Source organism: Solanum stenotomum, chromosome 6 (genome assembly GCF_019186545.1).
Source record: "Solanum stenotomum isolate F172 chromosome 6, ASM1918654v1, whole genome shotgun sequence".
Taxonomy (NCBI): Eukaryota; Viridiplantae; Streptophyta; class Magnoliopsida; order Solanales; family Solanaceae; genus Solanum; species Solanum stenotomum.
Window position 1 is genome coordinate 46136977 of NC_064287.1, and position 17044 is coordinate 46154020.

At 30.3% G+C, this 17044-nt stretch overlaps 1 protein-coding gene across 1 annotated transcript in view; it reads right to left on the reverse strand.

Moving 5' to 3' along the window:
- LOC125868812 (uncharacterized) overlaps window positions 1–11700 on the reverse strand; it is a 21004-nt gene extending 9304 nt beyond the window's left edge. Inside the window, exon 1 of the mRNA XM_049549364.1 lies at window positions 11692–11700. Within this exon, the coding sequence (XP_049405321.1) occupies window positions 11692–11700 (9 nt within the window). The remainder of the gene's footprint in view (window positions 1–11691) is intronic.
- Window positions 11701–17044: the final 5344 nt, after the last annotated feature.

Genomic DNA, 17044 nt, shown 5'->3' on the forward strand with positions numbered 1-17044 from the left:
CCGTCCGTCGCTTTTTCTTCCGTCGTTTTTTAGCAGTTTTTTAGTAGTGTATTTGTCAATTATCAAAATCTTTTTCGATCTAACAAGAACATAATTGTGTTACTTATCTTATAATATTTTGTAATAAATCTTTTTCATATTCTAATCGAACTCATCTTCTGAATTGATTATAAGTAATCAAATGATCATACTCGGCACACACTTGGAGAAATTCTTGAATAGTCTTGGCAACATAACGATTAGCTCTCGATCAAAGAAATGATAACACAAGAGAATAGAAGAACAAATGTTCGCAGTGAACTCTGTAAGCAGGAAGTCATTCCATTTACTCGAGTATATAAAAGAAGGAAAATGTTCAAAATTCGATAACTACTAATTGAATTCAAATTTAGTTTTGTAGGCACTTGGACTTTGATTCAAATATATTATTATGCTCAATGTTGTTCTACTTTGCACCAGGTCGCTAAAACAAATGAATATAAAAATAAAGCAGCTCTCTTTGCTCTAAATCAGTTTTGCATGCTCTCATTTTATAAATTAGTAGTGTCGTGATACAGTAACATGTTTATAATAACCAGATATAATGTTCTGAATTAGGCCTTGGATCTCTCTTCCACGAATACTGTAAATAAAGCACCACAAAAGTAATCATGAAGTTGATCCACAGATAAATTTATTTGAATCTCAAAATTTTAAATGTGTCACATAAATTAATTTGAATCTCAGAATTTGAAATGTGTTGCATAAATTATCCAGGCTTCTTCTTTACTTGCTTAGCTTGAAGATACCTAGGGAAATTCGAGTATAAAATTGAACATATACATAAATTGTCGCAAAAACTGGAAGCAGAGAAAACCCGTAAATCAGACACACATAAATATATATGCAGAAAATCCAAGTAGAAGTATCCAAACGAACGGAAAACTAATACAAATGTCCATCAAATTTTATTTAGCAATAACTGCATACATTAAATAAACAATGAAGAAAGAAGAACTCACCATAATTGAGGCAAATAAGAAACACAAAGAAAACATAAATTAAATAAATCCCAAAAATATAATTAGGCAAAAATGTAAGATCGACTGCAGTTTCATTACAACTCTCTCAATCCTTATCTCACAATATGTGAACTCCAAAATAATTTATGTGTATTTAGAGAACTTTCAATCCCTTTAAGTCATCTACAAAATATATGATGATTGAATGAATTCTTAGAAACCCAACTTGAAAAATTAGGTTAAGATGAATAATAAAGTGAAATAAATTTACTTATGAGTTATATTTATTTAATTAATGTTGAGAAATAACAAAGAACAAACAAAGAGAGAGTAAAATAGGAGAATGAAGAGAAGAAAAAGAAGAAGATAACAGGATATAGAGAGGGAGAAAACAAGATAAGTAATTGTAAATTGGGAAAGGAAGGTACACGTAGGTTGTTGTATAGATAGAAAGAACAACACGTATAGTAGACGTGTTTATATCTATATATAATAAGCCACAATGCAAAGATTTTTATAATATTTAGTTACATTGTAACTATCTTGTTAGCTTTCAACCAAAAGGAGTACTTCTTTTAAATAATAAATATGTCATTGTATGATCTATTTATTACTCATTCCTTTTGAATTTGTTAATCTGATTTTGATCTGACACATAATTTACGAAAGTAAATTAGATTTTCAGAAAAAACATTAAGTGATACTTGAAGTTGTCCCAGATTTTCAAAAAAACACCTTAATTTTGTGTGCGTCCTATTACCCCACAAAACATTCAAAATCACAATAAATACACATTTTTTACACAATATTTCCACTTTGGACAAAAATATCCTTCGAATGTGCAATTTCATAAAAACAAAAAGTCGGACCCATTATTGATGTATTGAAGGATGCTTTGGTAATTTCCTATGAAGAATTCGTTTTGTTTGTTTCTTTTAAATTTATTTTACTATACCAAATAATTGTATAAAATATTATGAATCACGATAATTAATTACTTAAATATTTAAAAGATATAAAAATATATAAAAGATCTGATTGACTCTTCAAATTTTACTGGTGACACATAAATTGGGACAAATGAAATAATATATATTAATTGAAAATTTCTTAGAAAGTACTATAAATTACAGTAATTAACAGCTAGAAATATTTCAAAGACAAAAAAAATTGATTGAATCTCAAATTTTTTTTAGTACTACATAAATTGAGAAAGAAGAAATGACCTCTATTATTTGAAAATGGCGTAAAAGTATTACAAATCATACAATAAGAATTAACAATTTAAAATTTTAAAAGACTTTAATGCTTTATACTTATTCTATTTCCACTTTGGACAAAAATATCCTCCCAATATGCATATTTTTTAAAACAAAAAATGGGACCCATTATTGATGTATTCAAGGATGCTTTGGTAATTTTCCTATGATGAATTCGTTTTATTTGTTGTTTATTTTTTTTTAAATAATTGTATAAAATATTATAAATCACAATAATTATTTACTTAAATATTCAAAAGATATAAAAATATGTAAAAGATCTGATTAACTCTTCAAATTTTATCGATGACACATAAATTGGACAAATGAAATAATATATATTATTTGAAAATTACTTAGAAAGTACAATAGTTTACAGTAATTAACAATAGAATATTTTAAAGACAAAAAAATTGATTGAATCACAAAATTTTATTAGTACCACATAAATTGAGAAAGAAGAAATAACCTTTACTATTTCAATTACAAATCATACAACAATAATTAGCAATTTAGAATGTTAAAAGACATAAACAATTTTTTACCATAGTTAACAATAATTAAAAATTTAAACTATTTTAAATTAATATTAAAGTTTGATTAACTCTTTAATTTTGTCTTTGTCACATAAATTGAAACAAAAAATGATACATATTGGACCCGTGCTAGCACGGGCTCTGATGTCTAGTCTGTTAATGAGCCACAATTAATTTTAAGTACTATTTGGAAAGCATTTTGTACAACTTTGTAGTGCGATGTTCGTCCAACAAAGTGTCATTTCTAATAAAGGAGAAAATAGTAACTTCTTTTCTTTATTTAAAAAAACAAATTAATTATATTTAATTAGTTGATAATTTAAAAGTTAAAAATGATTGTGGCGCTGACACGTAGGCGCTATCACCTTTTCTATTCAGAGGCGGATCTAGGATTTCAAGTCACTGGGTGCCAAGCAGAGGTGGACCCACATGATTTGATAGGGGTGAACCCGTTAGCTTTGAAAAAACGTGCTTGAGAAACGTATAATCAACAGTGCACCTATAAGAAGCGTAGAGGTGCCTTTGTGTAGTTGGTACAAGCCAGAGGAACCACTCGCGAGAATACAATTCAAATCTAGCTAGAACCCCATTTCATTATTTTTATTTTAAGTTTAGCTTAGAGATCATATTTGAGCCATTAGTGATCAAGAAAATACTACATTATTCGTTAATTGTAGTAAAAGTTTCGCTAACTACCTAAATTAAGAAGTATTGATGCACCGAAATCTTCAAATTTTGAATTCGCCTCTAATGACCAGTAGACTCAGATTAAATCAACTTTAGATTCATATAGAATTATTCGTCTTATGGATGAATGGGTGAGAAGGATTGGGCGACGGACTGAAGGCTGAAGCTTTGATTAATGACAGATTTTTGTTACCCAGGGTTTCAATAGTGAAGAGAAAAAAAAAACTTTTCTTTATGTTTAACAAATAAAAGAAAAGTCAAAAAGTTAAATTAAATTAGTTAAAAACTAATTATTGATTAATACTTAATTTTAATTATTATTATTTTTTAAAAAAATTGATTAATACTTAATAATAATAAGTTAACAAGTAAAAAAAATCAAAAAAGCAAAAGAGAATGTTCCTTGTAGGTGAAAAAAGAAACGCTACTGTTAAAAAAAAAACAATTGAAAAAAAATTAACAAAAACCTGTTAGTGGGGTTCGATCCTGCGAACTTAGACACAAAAATCTGATCGCCTATCACTGGCACCAAAGAACACTTTTGTTTACAGGGTGTCACGTTTATTATTTATACATATGGTGTATATAAATATCTATAAATAGAGTTTCCGTCGAAACTTGTTGGTGGCGTGGCACCCCCATGGGTCTTAGTAGATCCGCCCCTGCTTCTATTATATACTAGTATTTGTACTCGCGCGTTGCGCGAATATTTTTAAATGTCATAATTTTTAAATTAAAATAATTTCAAAATTTTATCATTCACTTTTAAAAAAATAAATAGCTATGATACTACTTTATTACTATTTATATGATCATATTAACTTAATGTTTTAGTACACAATTTTACTTGTTATTATACTATTCTAATATCTATAATCAACTACGTTTTTTTTTTTTTGAAGTTTTTTTATATAGTAATTTAACATCTAAGTAAGGTAAACAAATAAATTTTAAAAAAGCGTTTTTATTTTTTAGGCATATTTTATGGAAATATGGTTTCAAATATAGGATATGAAATTTTCTAAGAACGTGTGTAACTTCTTTGAAATTAAAACTATTGTAGGATTTTGAATTGTAAATAGTTTTCTATTTATTTATATCGACTATTTGAATTATTTTATTTTATGCATTTTTTTTATTTTATCCTCTATTTATGTATATATTTTAATAAAATTTAAAATCCATGAAGGCTTCTGACTTAATTTTTTATTCTACGTAGGAAATTTAAATTAATAACTAACATGTGTCGTTATTCTTATTTAATTTATTAAATTATTGATCTAAGAGTCTAGTAGAAATAACTTAAGCTTGTATCAGAGATTACATGAGTATATTGTTATTTATAATATTACTTAATATTGTATTATGTAAAATTCACGATTGAATTTGATTCCAACGATGAATTTAAAGTTTTTATCTTTAATCTTTAATATTTTATATTTTAGCGTTAAGTTGAATTTTAAATCATTGATCACTCATATCTCAATTCAGATGGATAGATCATAACTATTTTTTAATTCTAATTCTAAGAGACAAAAAAGTTCAACATTTAAAAATTGTGACTTCAATATATACAATGATAATACTAAAATATTAATGAAAAAGAATTCACATATTATGTTGTCAACTCATTCAAAAAGTTGATCAACAAAAAATGTTACCTCTGTATGAGAGAATTTCATGTATTCTTCAAAGATCTCAATGTGTTTGGAACATGATTTTCAAAAGCCACATATTTTTTTTTCATTGATAATAGTTTATAATATTAAATTAGATTCAAAAAAACATTATCCTCGCTTCAATCTTTATGTTGGGTTGAATAGTCCAATGAAGATCCTCTCGATTTAATGTATTTATGATGGCATTTTCTTCTTTCAATTTTTAGATATAGAAATATGCAAAAATACAAATTAATTGGGGAAAAAGGGGAGAATAATTTGTTACCTTAAATTCATGAATCATAATAAAAAAAAAAGTACATGATCCTTATTCAAACATAACTTCATAATCATGTTGATCAAAATTCAGGACGTAGCTATTATTCAAACATATTATTTGTATATAGTTAAAATCACATTATAAAAAGAAATAAAAATTGTATTTTGTATTTATAGAGAGAGAAAAGAAAGAACAAAAAAGTTATAAATAGTTTTAAATTTAAAAACCTCAAATGTTTAAAAGTGAAATCGTCCATGACAATTTTTTTATTATAATTATAACTACTAATTTTAGAAATTTTATTTTTTTTAATCTTAATTTAAATAGATAAATCTTATCTATAAGAATCCCAACCACGTAGGAAAGTATGATAAAATTTTGAAGGATTAAATATGCATTTTTTGTAATTCGAGTCAAATTTAACCATAAGAAATATTTATTCCTCGTGTCTATGTCGATTTCGTGGAGGAAATGGATAGCGTGAATTAGGGTGTAATTTTCAATATATATAGATCAATATCCGTTTCTCTTTTTATTTATTTTAAATTTTTTAAAATATGATATTTAGCATTAATGTGATATTTATTTAGCATTATTTATAAATTAAAAAAATTTAAATTAATAATATCACTTATTATCTTAAATTTAAATATATGTGGAGAGATTTTTTTATATGATTGAATGAAAATTAAAAATGATAAGAATAAAGTTGATAAAAATGAAAATCTAAAAATATCACTTTGCAAGTCAATACTTCTTTATATTTTTATTATACACTCCAACAACAAAGAAAATAATAGTTCCTCCTCTTTGTAAGAAAATATTTACATAAAATGAAATACTATAAAAAGAAGTGAGTAACAAAGAAATTGATTTGACTATTTATAATCATAAATTCCTTGTCATTTAGCTTTGATAATTTATTTTAAAAAGTATAGTTTCAATTTAGTGTTGAAATTAATAGGGATAGTTATAACCATCTTATCTCTAAAAGAAATGCAATTATAGGACTCCGAATTTAGTTAGGAATCACTCTAAGGATACGTGAATTATAGGAGCCTAAAAAGTTCGTAATTGAAACAAAAAGGAGAATTTGTTGCGATCTTTTATTGTACTTTTTAAAAAGTTATTACTTGAATTCTTTCATTTTTTTTCAAATGAAGATATGATCAGAAACAACACAAGAAAATAATTTAAGAAAAAAGTGATGATCATTTAAATTTCAATAAACTAAATAATTACTATGCTTAGCCTCTTTTTTTTTTCCTAGTACGGTAAGAGTAATAATCAACTAATATAATTTACATTAATCACAATAATAGTTATTAAACTCTTGCAAACATATTACTGCAACAAAAAAAATGAATGCTTACTAAATAATCAAACAATGCTATTCATTTGATTCAAAAAGAAAAAAGAATAACCAAAATAAAAATTTTACTACTTAACACTATTTTTTGAGATAGTTTTTAATAGTTTCTAACTCTACGCTTCATCAATCTAATTTGTAATACTGAAAACTGAAAAATATGCAACAAAAAAAAATTCAAATATCATTATCATTCTTATAATTCAACAAATATAAACAAACTTTTATAATGATCAGATAATACAAAACCTTCTTTCGAAGAACTCTTCATGCGTTTCAAACAAATTCAAAGAAGAAATATAGTAGGGAAATGGGAGCGTTGATTTCATGATAAATATATCAGACACAAATTTTTAAAATTATCGCAGAGCTGTCTTTTTCATAACCACCCAAGAAAACTGTCCCATTTTTCTATTTCTAACTTATCTGATATCTTTTTTCAAATATAAATATTTTATTTTCAAATTTATTTTTCAACAACTGTTAAAGATTTCCTTAATTGGTGGAACCACTCCATTTTATTTTTTCGTGTTTGATTTTTTTTTAATTTTGAAATAGAATATTTAAATTAATTTTAATTACACATCATTAATTTCTAACTTATCTGATATTTTTTTTGCTGGATGTAAATATTTTATTTGCAAATTGATTTTTCAATAACTGTTAAAGATTCCCTTAATTGGTGGAACCACTCCATTTTTTTTTTCGTGTTTGAATTTTTTTAATTTTGAAATAGAATATTTAAATTAATTTTAATTAATTAATTTTTTTTTGTGGTGCTGACACGTGACACTTTTTCGTCTCCTATTATATATAGATAGATACTAGTATACGTATCCGTGTGTTGCGTGGTTAGTAGATAAATGTAATCATAAATACTAATTTATTGATGATTTTATAATTTAACTTATTATAAAATGATATTGTAAAATTTATATGAGAGAATGTTAGCATTTAACACCTTGATAGGTTATAAAAGAATTTTTATGGAAACAAATCTATATGTAAATTTAGTGCATTATCTTAATTTGAAAATAATAATATTTAATATTATTTAATTTATTTATATTTTAAATTATTCAAAGTCATATTACTTTGACCAAATTCATATTATCGTCTTGTTAGAATAATAAAGATATAAGAAAATTTAATCGTTATAATAAAATAAATATAACTTAGAAAAGTCCTACAATTCTGATAATGCTACACATAAAATTAAAAAAAAAAAAGATTAAACACTTAAATATCAAAGTGTAGGAATTCTATTCAAATTTTTAAAAGGGATAAGGGTTTGAAAAATATCCTAACTTTGGTCGAATTTACTGTTGCGATACTAAACTTTCATGAGGACCTATTACCTCCCCAGACTATTTAATACCGTATTTTAAACATATATATTTGCCCACGTGGACATAAAAAATAATGCAAAATTATAAATAGTAATGTGTCCACGTGGGCACATATATACCTTTAAAATATACTATTAAATAGTTCAGGGGGTAAAACATACGGTATTAAATAGTCTAGGGAGGTAATAGGTCCTCATGAAAGTTTAGTATCGCAACATCAAATCAGACCAAAGTTGGGATATTTTTCAGACCTTTATCCCTTTTTAAAATTGTCTTTCAATTTTTCTAAAAAATCATATATAAATTATATGATATTTTTAAAAATTATACAATTACATGATACTTTAGTAATATATAATTCTTATAGATGGATGATATTATAATAAATTTATTTCCAAATATTAATTACTTTGATTGCTTTCCAACCAAAGTAAAAATTATTTTTATAAATAAATGATATGTTTTGTGTGGGCGTTATGTCACGATCCAACTCACCGAGCTGTGTGGGCACCCACTCTAACATCTAAGTAGGAGAACCCTCATACACCAAAAGTCAACCATGCGGAAAGTTTATGGAAGACGAATTTAATTGAGAAACATAAATCCTTATGAATAAAATCTCTTTAAATAATTACTAGTTAAAACTTGTAAAGTAATTAACACCCCCAAAAATCTAGTCTAAACAAGTACAAGAGCTACTAAGAGTACAATTTGGATAATATAATAAATGACACAGCTCCCATCATGCGGGAAGAAAAGTAAAAGTTGCTGGAGATTTCTTCGTTTTCACCTAAGGAAACATCACTGATCCTGCAACTAGACTATGTCAAAAGACATAGCAAGAGTAGTATCAGTACAAAACACACGTACTGGTAGGCATCATTAGTCAACCTGACGCCCACCGCATAATATAAGAATTCAACTAATAAGAACATGCGATAACACCCCTCGCTTCTCCACCTTTACTCTCTCTCGAAATACCTCCAATACCCACTAACATTCCAACTACTAACCACTTTACCCAACAACCTACTTACTAGGTTCTTGATCATAGCCTAACCATTCTAACACATAGAGAATTCCCCAATTACAATTACCATCATCCCAACTAACTATGCTTTCGTCGCACCCGTACTACCCTTCATAATTCCCAGACTTGGCCACATAATACCTCATGTCAAGCTTTTTACTAACCACAACTCCTTATCTTCCAAAGTGAATTCCACCTAAGTAATTACGTCACAAACACTATTCCCACTCCTTGTCACTACTACACACGACACCTGTTTACCCAGTTACTAACAATTCTTGCAACCTTTACTACTCACTTACCGTACCACGCTCTGATTTGGGTGTTTCCCTTCTGGATCACCCAACATCAAGGTACATACCACGTTACTCAGCATATAATACCCATCAAGCATAAGACTTAATAACTATAAAAATACTTCGGTAAATACAACATCAATTATCACATGTATATATTGAACATATACAATAATCTCACTTTTACGAACAACGAACAACTTCACATTCCTCAAATTATCACAATTATATCACGTCATTGGTCCTCTCATGGAACCCATACCCAAACTGTTAGCATACTGGAGCGTGGTACCCGATCCAAATATTATATTAGAACGTGGCAATCGATCCCAATTAGTTATGCCGGAACGTGGCAATCGATCCTAATTAGTTATGCCGGAATGTGGCAACCGATCCATTCAACACAACACAATCACAAACACAAGTATATTCTCAATAATCATACAATCAAGAAGTGATTCATGTCATTTAGTTCTTCGTTCATACTTATTTACAACTGGTGTGATCAATAGTGAAACCTTCGCACATACACATACATTATAACGAAGCAATAACAAGATTGCATTCACACGAATATGGAATCACACACTACAAGAAAAACAGTCTCTAAGGAAGGGAAATATGGTCCCTGAAAGTCAAAATCTGGTCCCAAATGAGCATTTGAGACCTGAAACATCTGGTCGTCACCCGTCCTAAACGCTTCCTTCGCTATCGCTCAATAACGACGAGACAAAGAATCCAGTCATTAAAGCCTTTTGGGACGGGGATCCAATCTGGTCGCGATAATATCTTTAGGGACGTTATTTTTGGTCTCAAATTAATCAAATATATTTTGGGAAATATGCTTTTCAGGTCGGTAAAACTCTATAAGGACCACCAAAAACTAGTCGTAATAATATTTAAAGACGATATAGATCTGTTCCTAGTAATCTCTAGCGACCATTAAAAACCTGGCCTTAGAATTGCTTTAAAGTCGAGAACTATCTCGTCCTAGAATAGCTTTGGCGACTATCAACAACCCCATCCTTGAATAGCATTAGAGATGAGCAACAAGCTTGGTGATTATTGGCCTTTAGAGACCAGCATAATTTTTGTCTTAGATGGAGCACTAGTACATTTCAACAAATATCGAATCGCTACTAAAAATTTCGCTACGAAAAGATGATATATATATAGAAGAGACAGAAAAAATAAGATATATATAAAGAAAACAATTAATTACGATAATCTAGTTGACATCCATGATATATGTCTCAATGTTTGCTTAACGAAAAATCATAGCTAACATCCGAGTTAGACTATGGCATCAAGTTTTACATTAAATTTGTAGCTATCTAAAAGCGAGCTCATTCATCTTCTTCTAAACTTGTATCTTGCATAGAAGAATGAACAAAAGCTAGGCAAAAAATTAAAAGTTCCAATCTTCATCGAGAGTTATCCAGAAACATCAGCAAAAGCTGCAAGAAAATAAGAAAAAAATCCATTAGAAAAACTTTGAGATGCATTGACCGAGAATCTAATATCTATTTTAAAGATTTACAACTATATATATATATATAGTTAATGAAAACAAATAGACTCAATAGCTTTAGAGATGAGCAGGAATGAAAAATAAGTCGAAAAAAACAACTGCAATGAACAAAAAACAGGGCAAAAAACTCATGTGAAATAAACATAATCTCGAAACTTATAACAGGGCTAATGCAAACAGTAATTTTGCATTGTCCAGAAATAGGTCTTGTATATTTCCATCCCCATCCCAACCCTCCCAAGTCCCACCAAATAATGCAGACAATAATGCAGACAGAGATGTTGATTTTACTTTTTTTTAGGGACGATCAGACCTTGTATGTTTAATCTGGAATGCAAAATTCGATTGAACCACCTCTGTATAAACCACAAGAGAACTTATGGGATAGAATAGTAATCCGGGGGAGCTAACTATCCTGTTGGACATACAATTAGAAGAATTAATAAAACATTCAACTAGAAATTAAAAAGGCATCACTGCAGGAACATGAACTGGGAAGTCTTGAATCTCATCAGTTCATGGATTTTCTCCAGATCCTTAGGATTAATAGTTTTTAGGGCATGCCAAACAACACTGTTACATTTGAAACCTAAGCCAAAACCTATTTGCCATGCTCTATCACCTTTTTCAATCCTACATTTGGCCTCAGAGTAGGCCAATTCATACCACAGTGAGCTACTTGATGTGTTTCATACCACATACATCTTTGCTAACCACCCTCACCTTTGTTCTTTCATTTGCAGCTTTATATCAAAGTACTAGAAATCAAAATGAGGATGACCCTACTAATACAATAATCAATACATTTCTTTATATCATCATTCAATGTTTCTCTCGAACTGTACTCATATTAAACAACGTTAATTGCAGATTTTTCGTTGGTAACTTGGATGCTAGTCAATTTAGTGATAAGGAAACTAACATGCTGACAATTTTATGGCAGAAGTTATCCAAACCAGTGGAGTGGTGGTTATTATGAGTATACACTAGGATATGATGCCTATGGTTATGCCCAACCTACTCAGGACCCAAATATGTCCTATGCAGGCTATGCCGGGTACGAGAATTATGCACAACCTCCACATCAACAACAAGTAAATTGAGTCCTACTAATGAATGTCTTAATCTGATGGTAAATATCTATAGCCATCGCCGCAGAGACCAATGAAGAAGAAGCTAGTCTTGAAAAAGAGCATTTAACCAAGAGCTAGCAGAGGATGAGGAAGGGACTATTGAGATAGAACTATCATGTCAGGAATTAAAAGCCTTCTTATAATAAAATAAAGTCGGGTATATTCTTACTTACTTGGTCAGTAGAAAAACAGTTGTCATTCAGTTAAAACATGTGATATTGTAGGTGGTACATCTGATTGTTGAGCATTAAAGAATTCTTTCATCTTCATTATTGCTTTCATCTCATCTTCTAAGGTAGACAATCTATCATTCAAGGATTTGTTTTTCTCATTCAAAGATTTGTTTTCTTCATTCAAAAATTTGTTATAATCTCGAGTTGAACGTAGCGTAGACAATAGTTCAGCCTTTGAAGAAGTTCCACCTTACAAATCTTTTGCCTTTACTCCACCCCCAAATCTAAATACATGGCTACGAGTTTGTGGTCCACAACATTTTTCAACAATCTCTATACTAGATAGAGATGGATCTTCTTGAACTATTTCCTCAAGTTGAGCCTACAAAATATATAAAAGGGCATTTTCTATCAAAACACATAACAATTCCAAGCCGTTAAATTATTCAATTTACCAAATGTACATGTTTTTCAATTGCTTCAGGTTCAACAAGCTTATTATCTTTCTTACGAGTCTCAAAGAAAATAGTCGCCAAATCTGGTGGATTGCCATCTTTCCCACCCTTTACATCAAAGTCAAACACGTCAAATAACACAAACCTCGTAAATACTTCATCAAGGAAAATAGTTTTTTAACAATACCTTTTGATAAATAATCTCTCGAATAGGTTTGCTATCAATATGATGAAGCATCTTCAGCTTAGATCGGTTTGTTGCATTCCTGATGCTTCTTGCCTATATTTGTGAAACAATAATATTAATTAGAATAATTATAACAAAATTATTGATACATAAGACATCTCATGTCTGAACAAGATTCAAGGTTGTTTCCAAGTAATAAACTTAAGCAGCATACATACCTGAAAACTTTAAGAATTAAAATGTTCCTTTACTAACCATTCCCATTCTTTTTTGTCTACTCCCCTTGGGATATTTTTCAGAGACTGTTGAATGGGCTTATCCTTCACATATTTTGCATGTAAGTGTCCTCTCCATTTGTTCATAACTCATTCATCCATCCAAAGATATGATCACGATGATCATTCATGTCAACAACCTCAAATTTGTGCTACGAAAATCGGGACATGAGTTGAGTTATTACCAAGGGAGAAGAATCAAGAAAGGATAACAAAATGAAAAAGATATGTTTTTCTAGTATAATAAGCAGCAGTTCTAAAGTAAATAAGATAAGAAGACTAGGAAATTTCGTTAGATGTAGTTCTTTTACTATCCTCATTCCTTTAGGATGTTAATTGTGTAAGATTAAGAATCATTTTTCTTGCTTATTAGAACACTTCTCATTTAACTGTTAAGCAATAAACAGAGCATAACAGAGAAAGCAATAAAAAGTAGAGAAAGAAATTGCAAAACTGAAAGAAAAAATTAGAGAAGATTATATTGCACAATAGAAAAACACAAAACAGGGGACATTGCAGAATAGATTTGTTAGACAAATATTATAGGCAGATCCTTGTCAACTTATGATAATGAAAGATTTGAATGGAGTTAAAATTTGTTACCTCAACAGTTGCCCACATGTGACTTAGCTTTTTTTGGCTTAATATCACTACACGAGGTTCCTCCCAACTGACACATATTACGATCACGAATAATTTTTCCTAAATGCCTCGAAAACAATTTGCTATTTTTTCCAACAATTCGATTATTGTAAAATATTACTTTGAGCTTTTCTCTGTTTTCAAGTGAAACAACTTCTTTGCACATGTTGCTCCCTCGAACTCTTCTTACCTTTGTAGGATTAGATGAACCTATATTGCATAATTTAGTAAGAACTATAGCAATCAAATTCAACTTTATAAATTAATAAGATATGGATTGAAAATATCGCACCTTTTTCAATTGTTTGAGAGTGTTCCATAACCTGATCAATAGTTTGCATATCCTCTTTCTCAAGAATCATTTTATCCATTATTTGCATTTCTTGACTAGACTAGTACTCCAACTACTAACCACTTTACCCAACAACCTACTTACTAGGTTCTTTATCATAGCCTAACCATTCTAACACATAGAGCATTCCCCAATTACAACTACCACCATCCCAATTAACCTTGCTTTCGTCGCACTACCCTTCATAATTCCCAGACTTGGCCACATAATACCTCACGTCAAGCTTTCTACTAACCACAACTCCTTATCTTCCAAAGTGAATTCCACTTAAGTAATTACGTCACTAACACTATTCCCACTCCTTATCACTACTACACACGACACCTTTTTACCCGGTTACTAACAATTCTTGCAACTTTCACTACCCCCTTACCTTACCATGCTCTGATTTGGGTGTTTCCCTTCCGGATCACCCAACATCAAGGTACATACCACGTTACTGAGCATATAATACCAATCAAGCATAAGACTTCATAACTATAAAACTACTCTGGTAAATACAACATCAATTATCACATGCATATATCGAACATACATAATAATCTCACTTTTACGAACAACGAACAACGAACAACTTCACATTCCTTAAATTATCACAATTATATCACACCATTGGTCCTCTCATGGAACCCATACCCAAACTGTTAGCTTACCGAAACGTGGTACCCGATCCAAATATTGTACCGAAACGTGGCAACCGATCCCAATTAGTTATGTCAAAACGTGGCACCCGATCCCAATTAGTTCTGCTGGAATGTGGGAACCGATTCCAATTAGTTATGTTGGAACGTGGTAACCGATCCATTCAACACACCACAATTGCAAACACAAGTACATTCTCAATAATCATACAATCAAGAAGTGATTCATGGCATTTAGTTCTTCGTTCATACTTATTTACAACTGGTGTGATCAATAGCGCAACCTTCGCACATACACATACATTATAACAAAGCAATAACAAGACTGCATTCACACGAACATGGAATCACACCCATCACCTACGAACTACTCATCCACGAATATCTTATGAGCATCAATTCCACCATACCTAACCCTAGTTCATCATCTAGGGTTTCTTTCTAGGATTTAATCACGTTTTATTCGATGCACGAGGGCCTACACATAAATCCTACCATTGATTACATATATTTAGCAGTGAACACAAATTTACAACTACTCAATTCATAAAACCTAGCCTACCTTGGCGCCAAGCAGCTGCACGGAGTAATTGTTTTCAATTCTTGTTTCCGAAATACGCGACAGTGATCTTGGCCGGAAATCCGCAACCCATCGCCATCCTTGCGCTAGAAATCTTCTTCTCCTTCCTTCTCGAGCTTAGAGCAACTTTTCAGGGGTTTCTAGGGTGTTTTATGACGTAATTAGGTATTTTAGGAAGAAGAAAGAAGTAAGGATTCACGTTATTTACATTCTGTCTCGCCTAACCCGCTCTGGCGCCAACTTACCCCGCCCTTTTACAATCGAAGTCTTATTTCATAAAGCAAGCGAAAGTCTTACTAAAACCTTTGTCTGAAACCATCTATTTAAAATCATGAATAAAAGTCTTTGGGACGCAGCCCATACAAAGTCTAAAAACATAAATAAATGACATAAGGAAATAAAGGGTTCGTCCTCGAAGCTATGAGGACTCACCAATTCTTCAATTCTTCTAAATCCTTGAAACTCTAGCCTCCAAAGCAACTCAAGCCTCCAACCCTACATTTGGTTAGAATGTAGGCAATATGCGTTAGTACAAAACTTACTAAGTATGAAAGTTAACATACCAACATAAAACATCTCAAATGGTTAGTCAACATAAGACATAGTCGTAAGAGATAATAACATAAACTCCAATAAGGTAACATAACATCATAAGTCAACATAATGCAAGATTTATGAACATAGGAGCTAAATCATACTTATAGCATAGCCTTACTTAACCTTCATAATTACAATAAACCAACTCTAACATCATGAGTAACATATAAGCATTATTGACTCCTAGTCACCTATACAATAATAGTACCATTCTCAAGTAATCTCAAAAGCATTCAAGTGCAAAGTAGGAATAGCATCCCATAATAATACCCAAGCCATATATCCCTTCTTAGTCATCTTAATCATAATCTATATACATGGTCTAATTCTCAAGGCTTCTATACCATAAGGGCATCATACCTCTAGGCAACCACAAAGCACACTTGTGCAATGCATGAAAATAATCCCATAATACCCTTCACACTAAGCATAACTTTGAAGCCATCCTAGTCATATTCACCCTACACGGTCTCATTAATTACTTAATTTCCCATAACTAAGGGAATCTCTCACCTTTAGTCACAAAGGTAAGGAAGGCAATTATGGCATAATCCCATCTCAACTCATTCTATTTGGTAACCCTAAGTCATACTTGTGCAATGCAATCATAACATCCCATAATATTAATCATGATAAGTATTACTTCTAGGTCCTCTTACTAATACTTTTTGGGTTGGAACCTAGTCCCTCTCTTTATCTTTAGAACACTATGAGGTACTCTCTTAAGCACATCTTAGTTCGTTTATAACTTGAACCCTATGAGATACCACATTTAGTATGTCTAAGTTCATTACTAGCATGGATACTATGAGGTACTTACTAAGTATGTCTATACCCATAACACTTTGAACTCTATGAGATACTCTCTAAAGTATGTGTAAGTTCCTACTTCACATGGACCATATGAGATGCTATCTTAAGCATGTCTAAGTCCATCTATACTTTAGAACAGTATGACTTACTTCATTAAGTAAGTCGTAGTTCATTATGCTTTGAACACTATGAGATGCTTC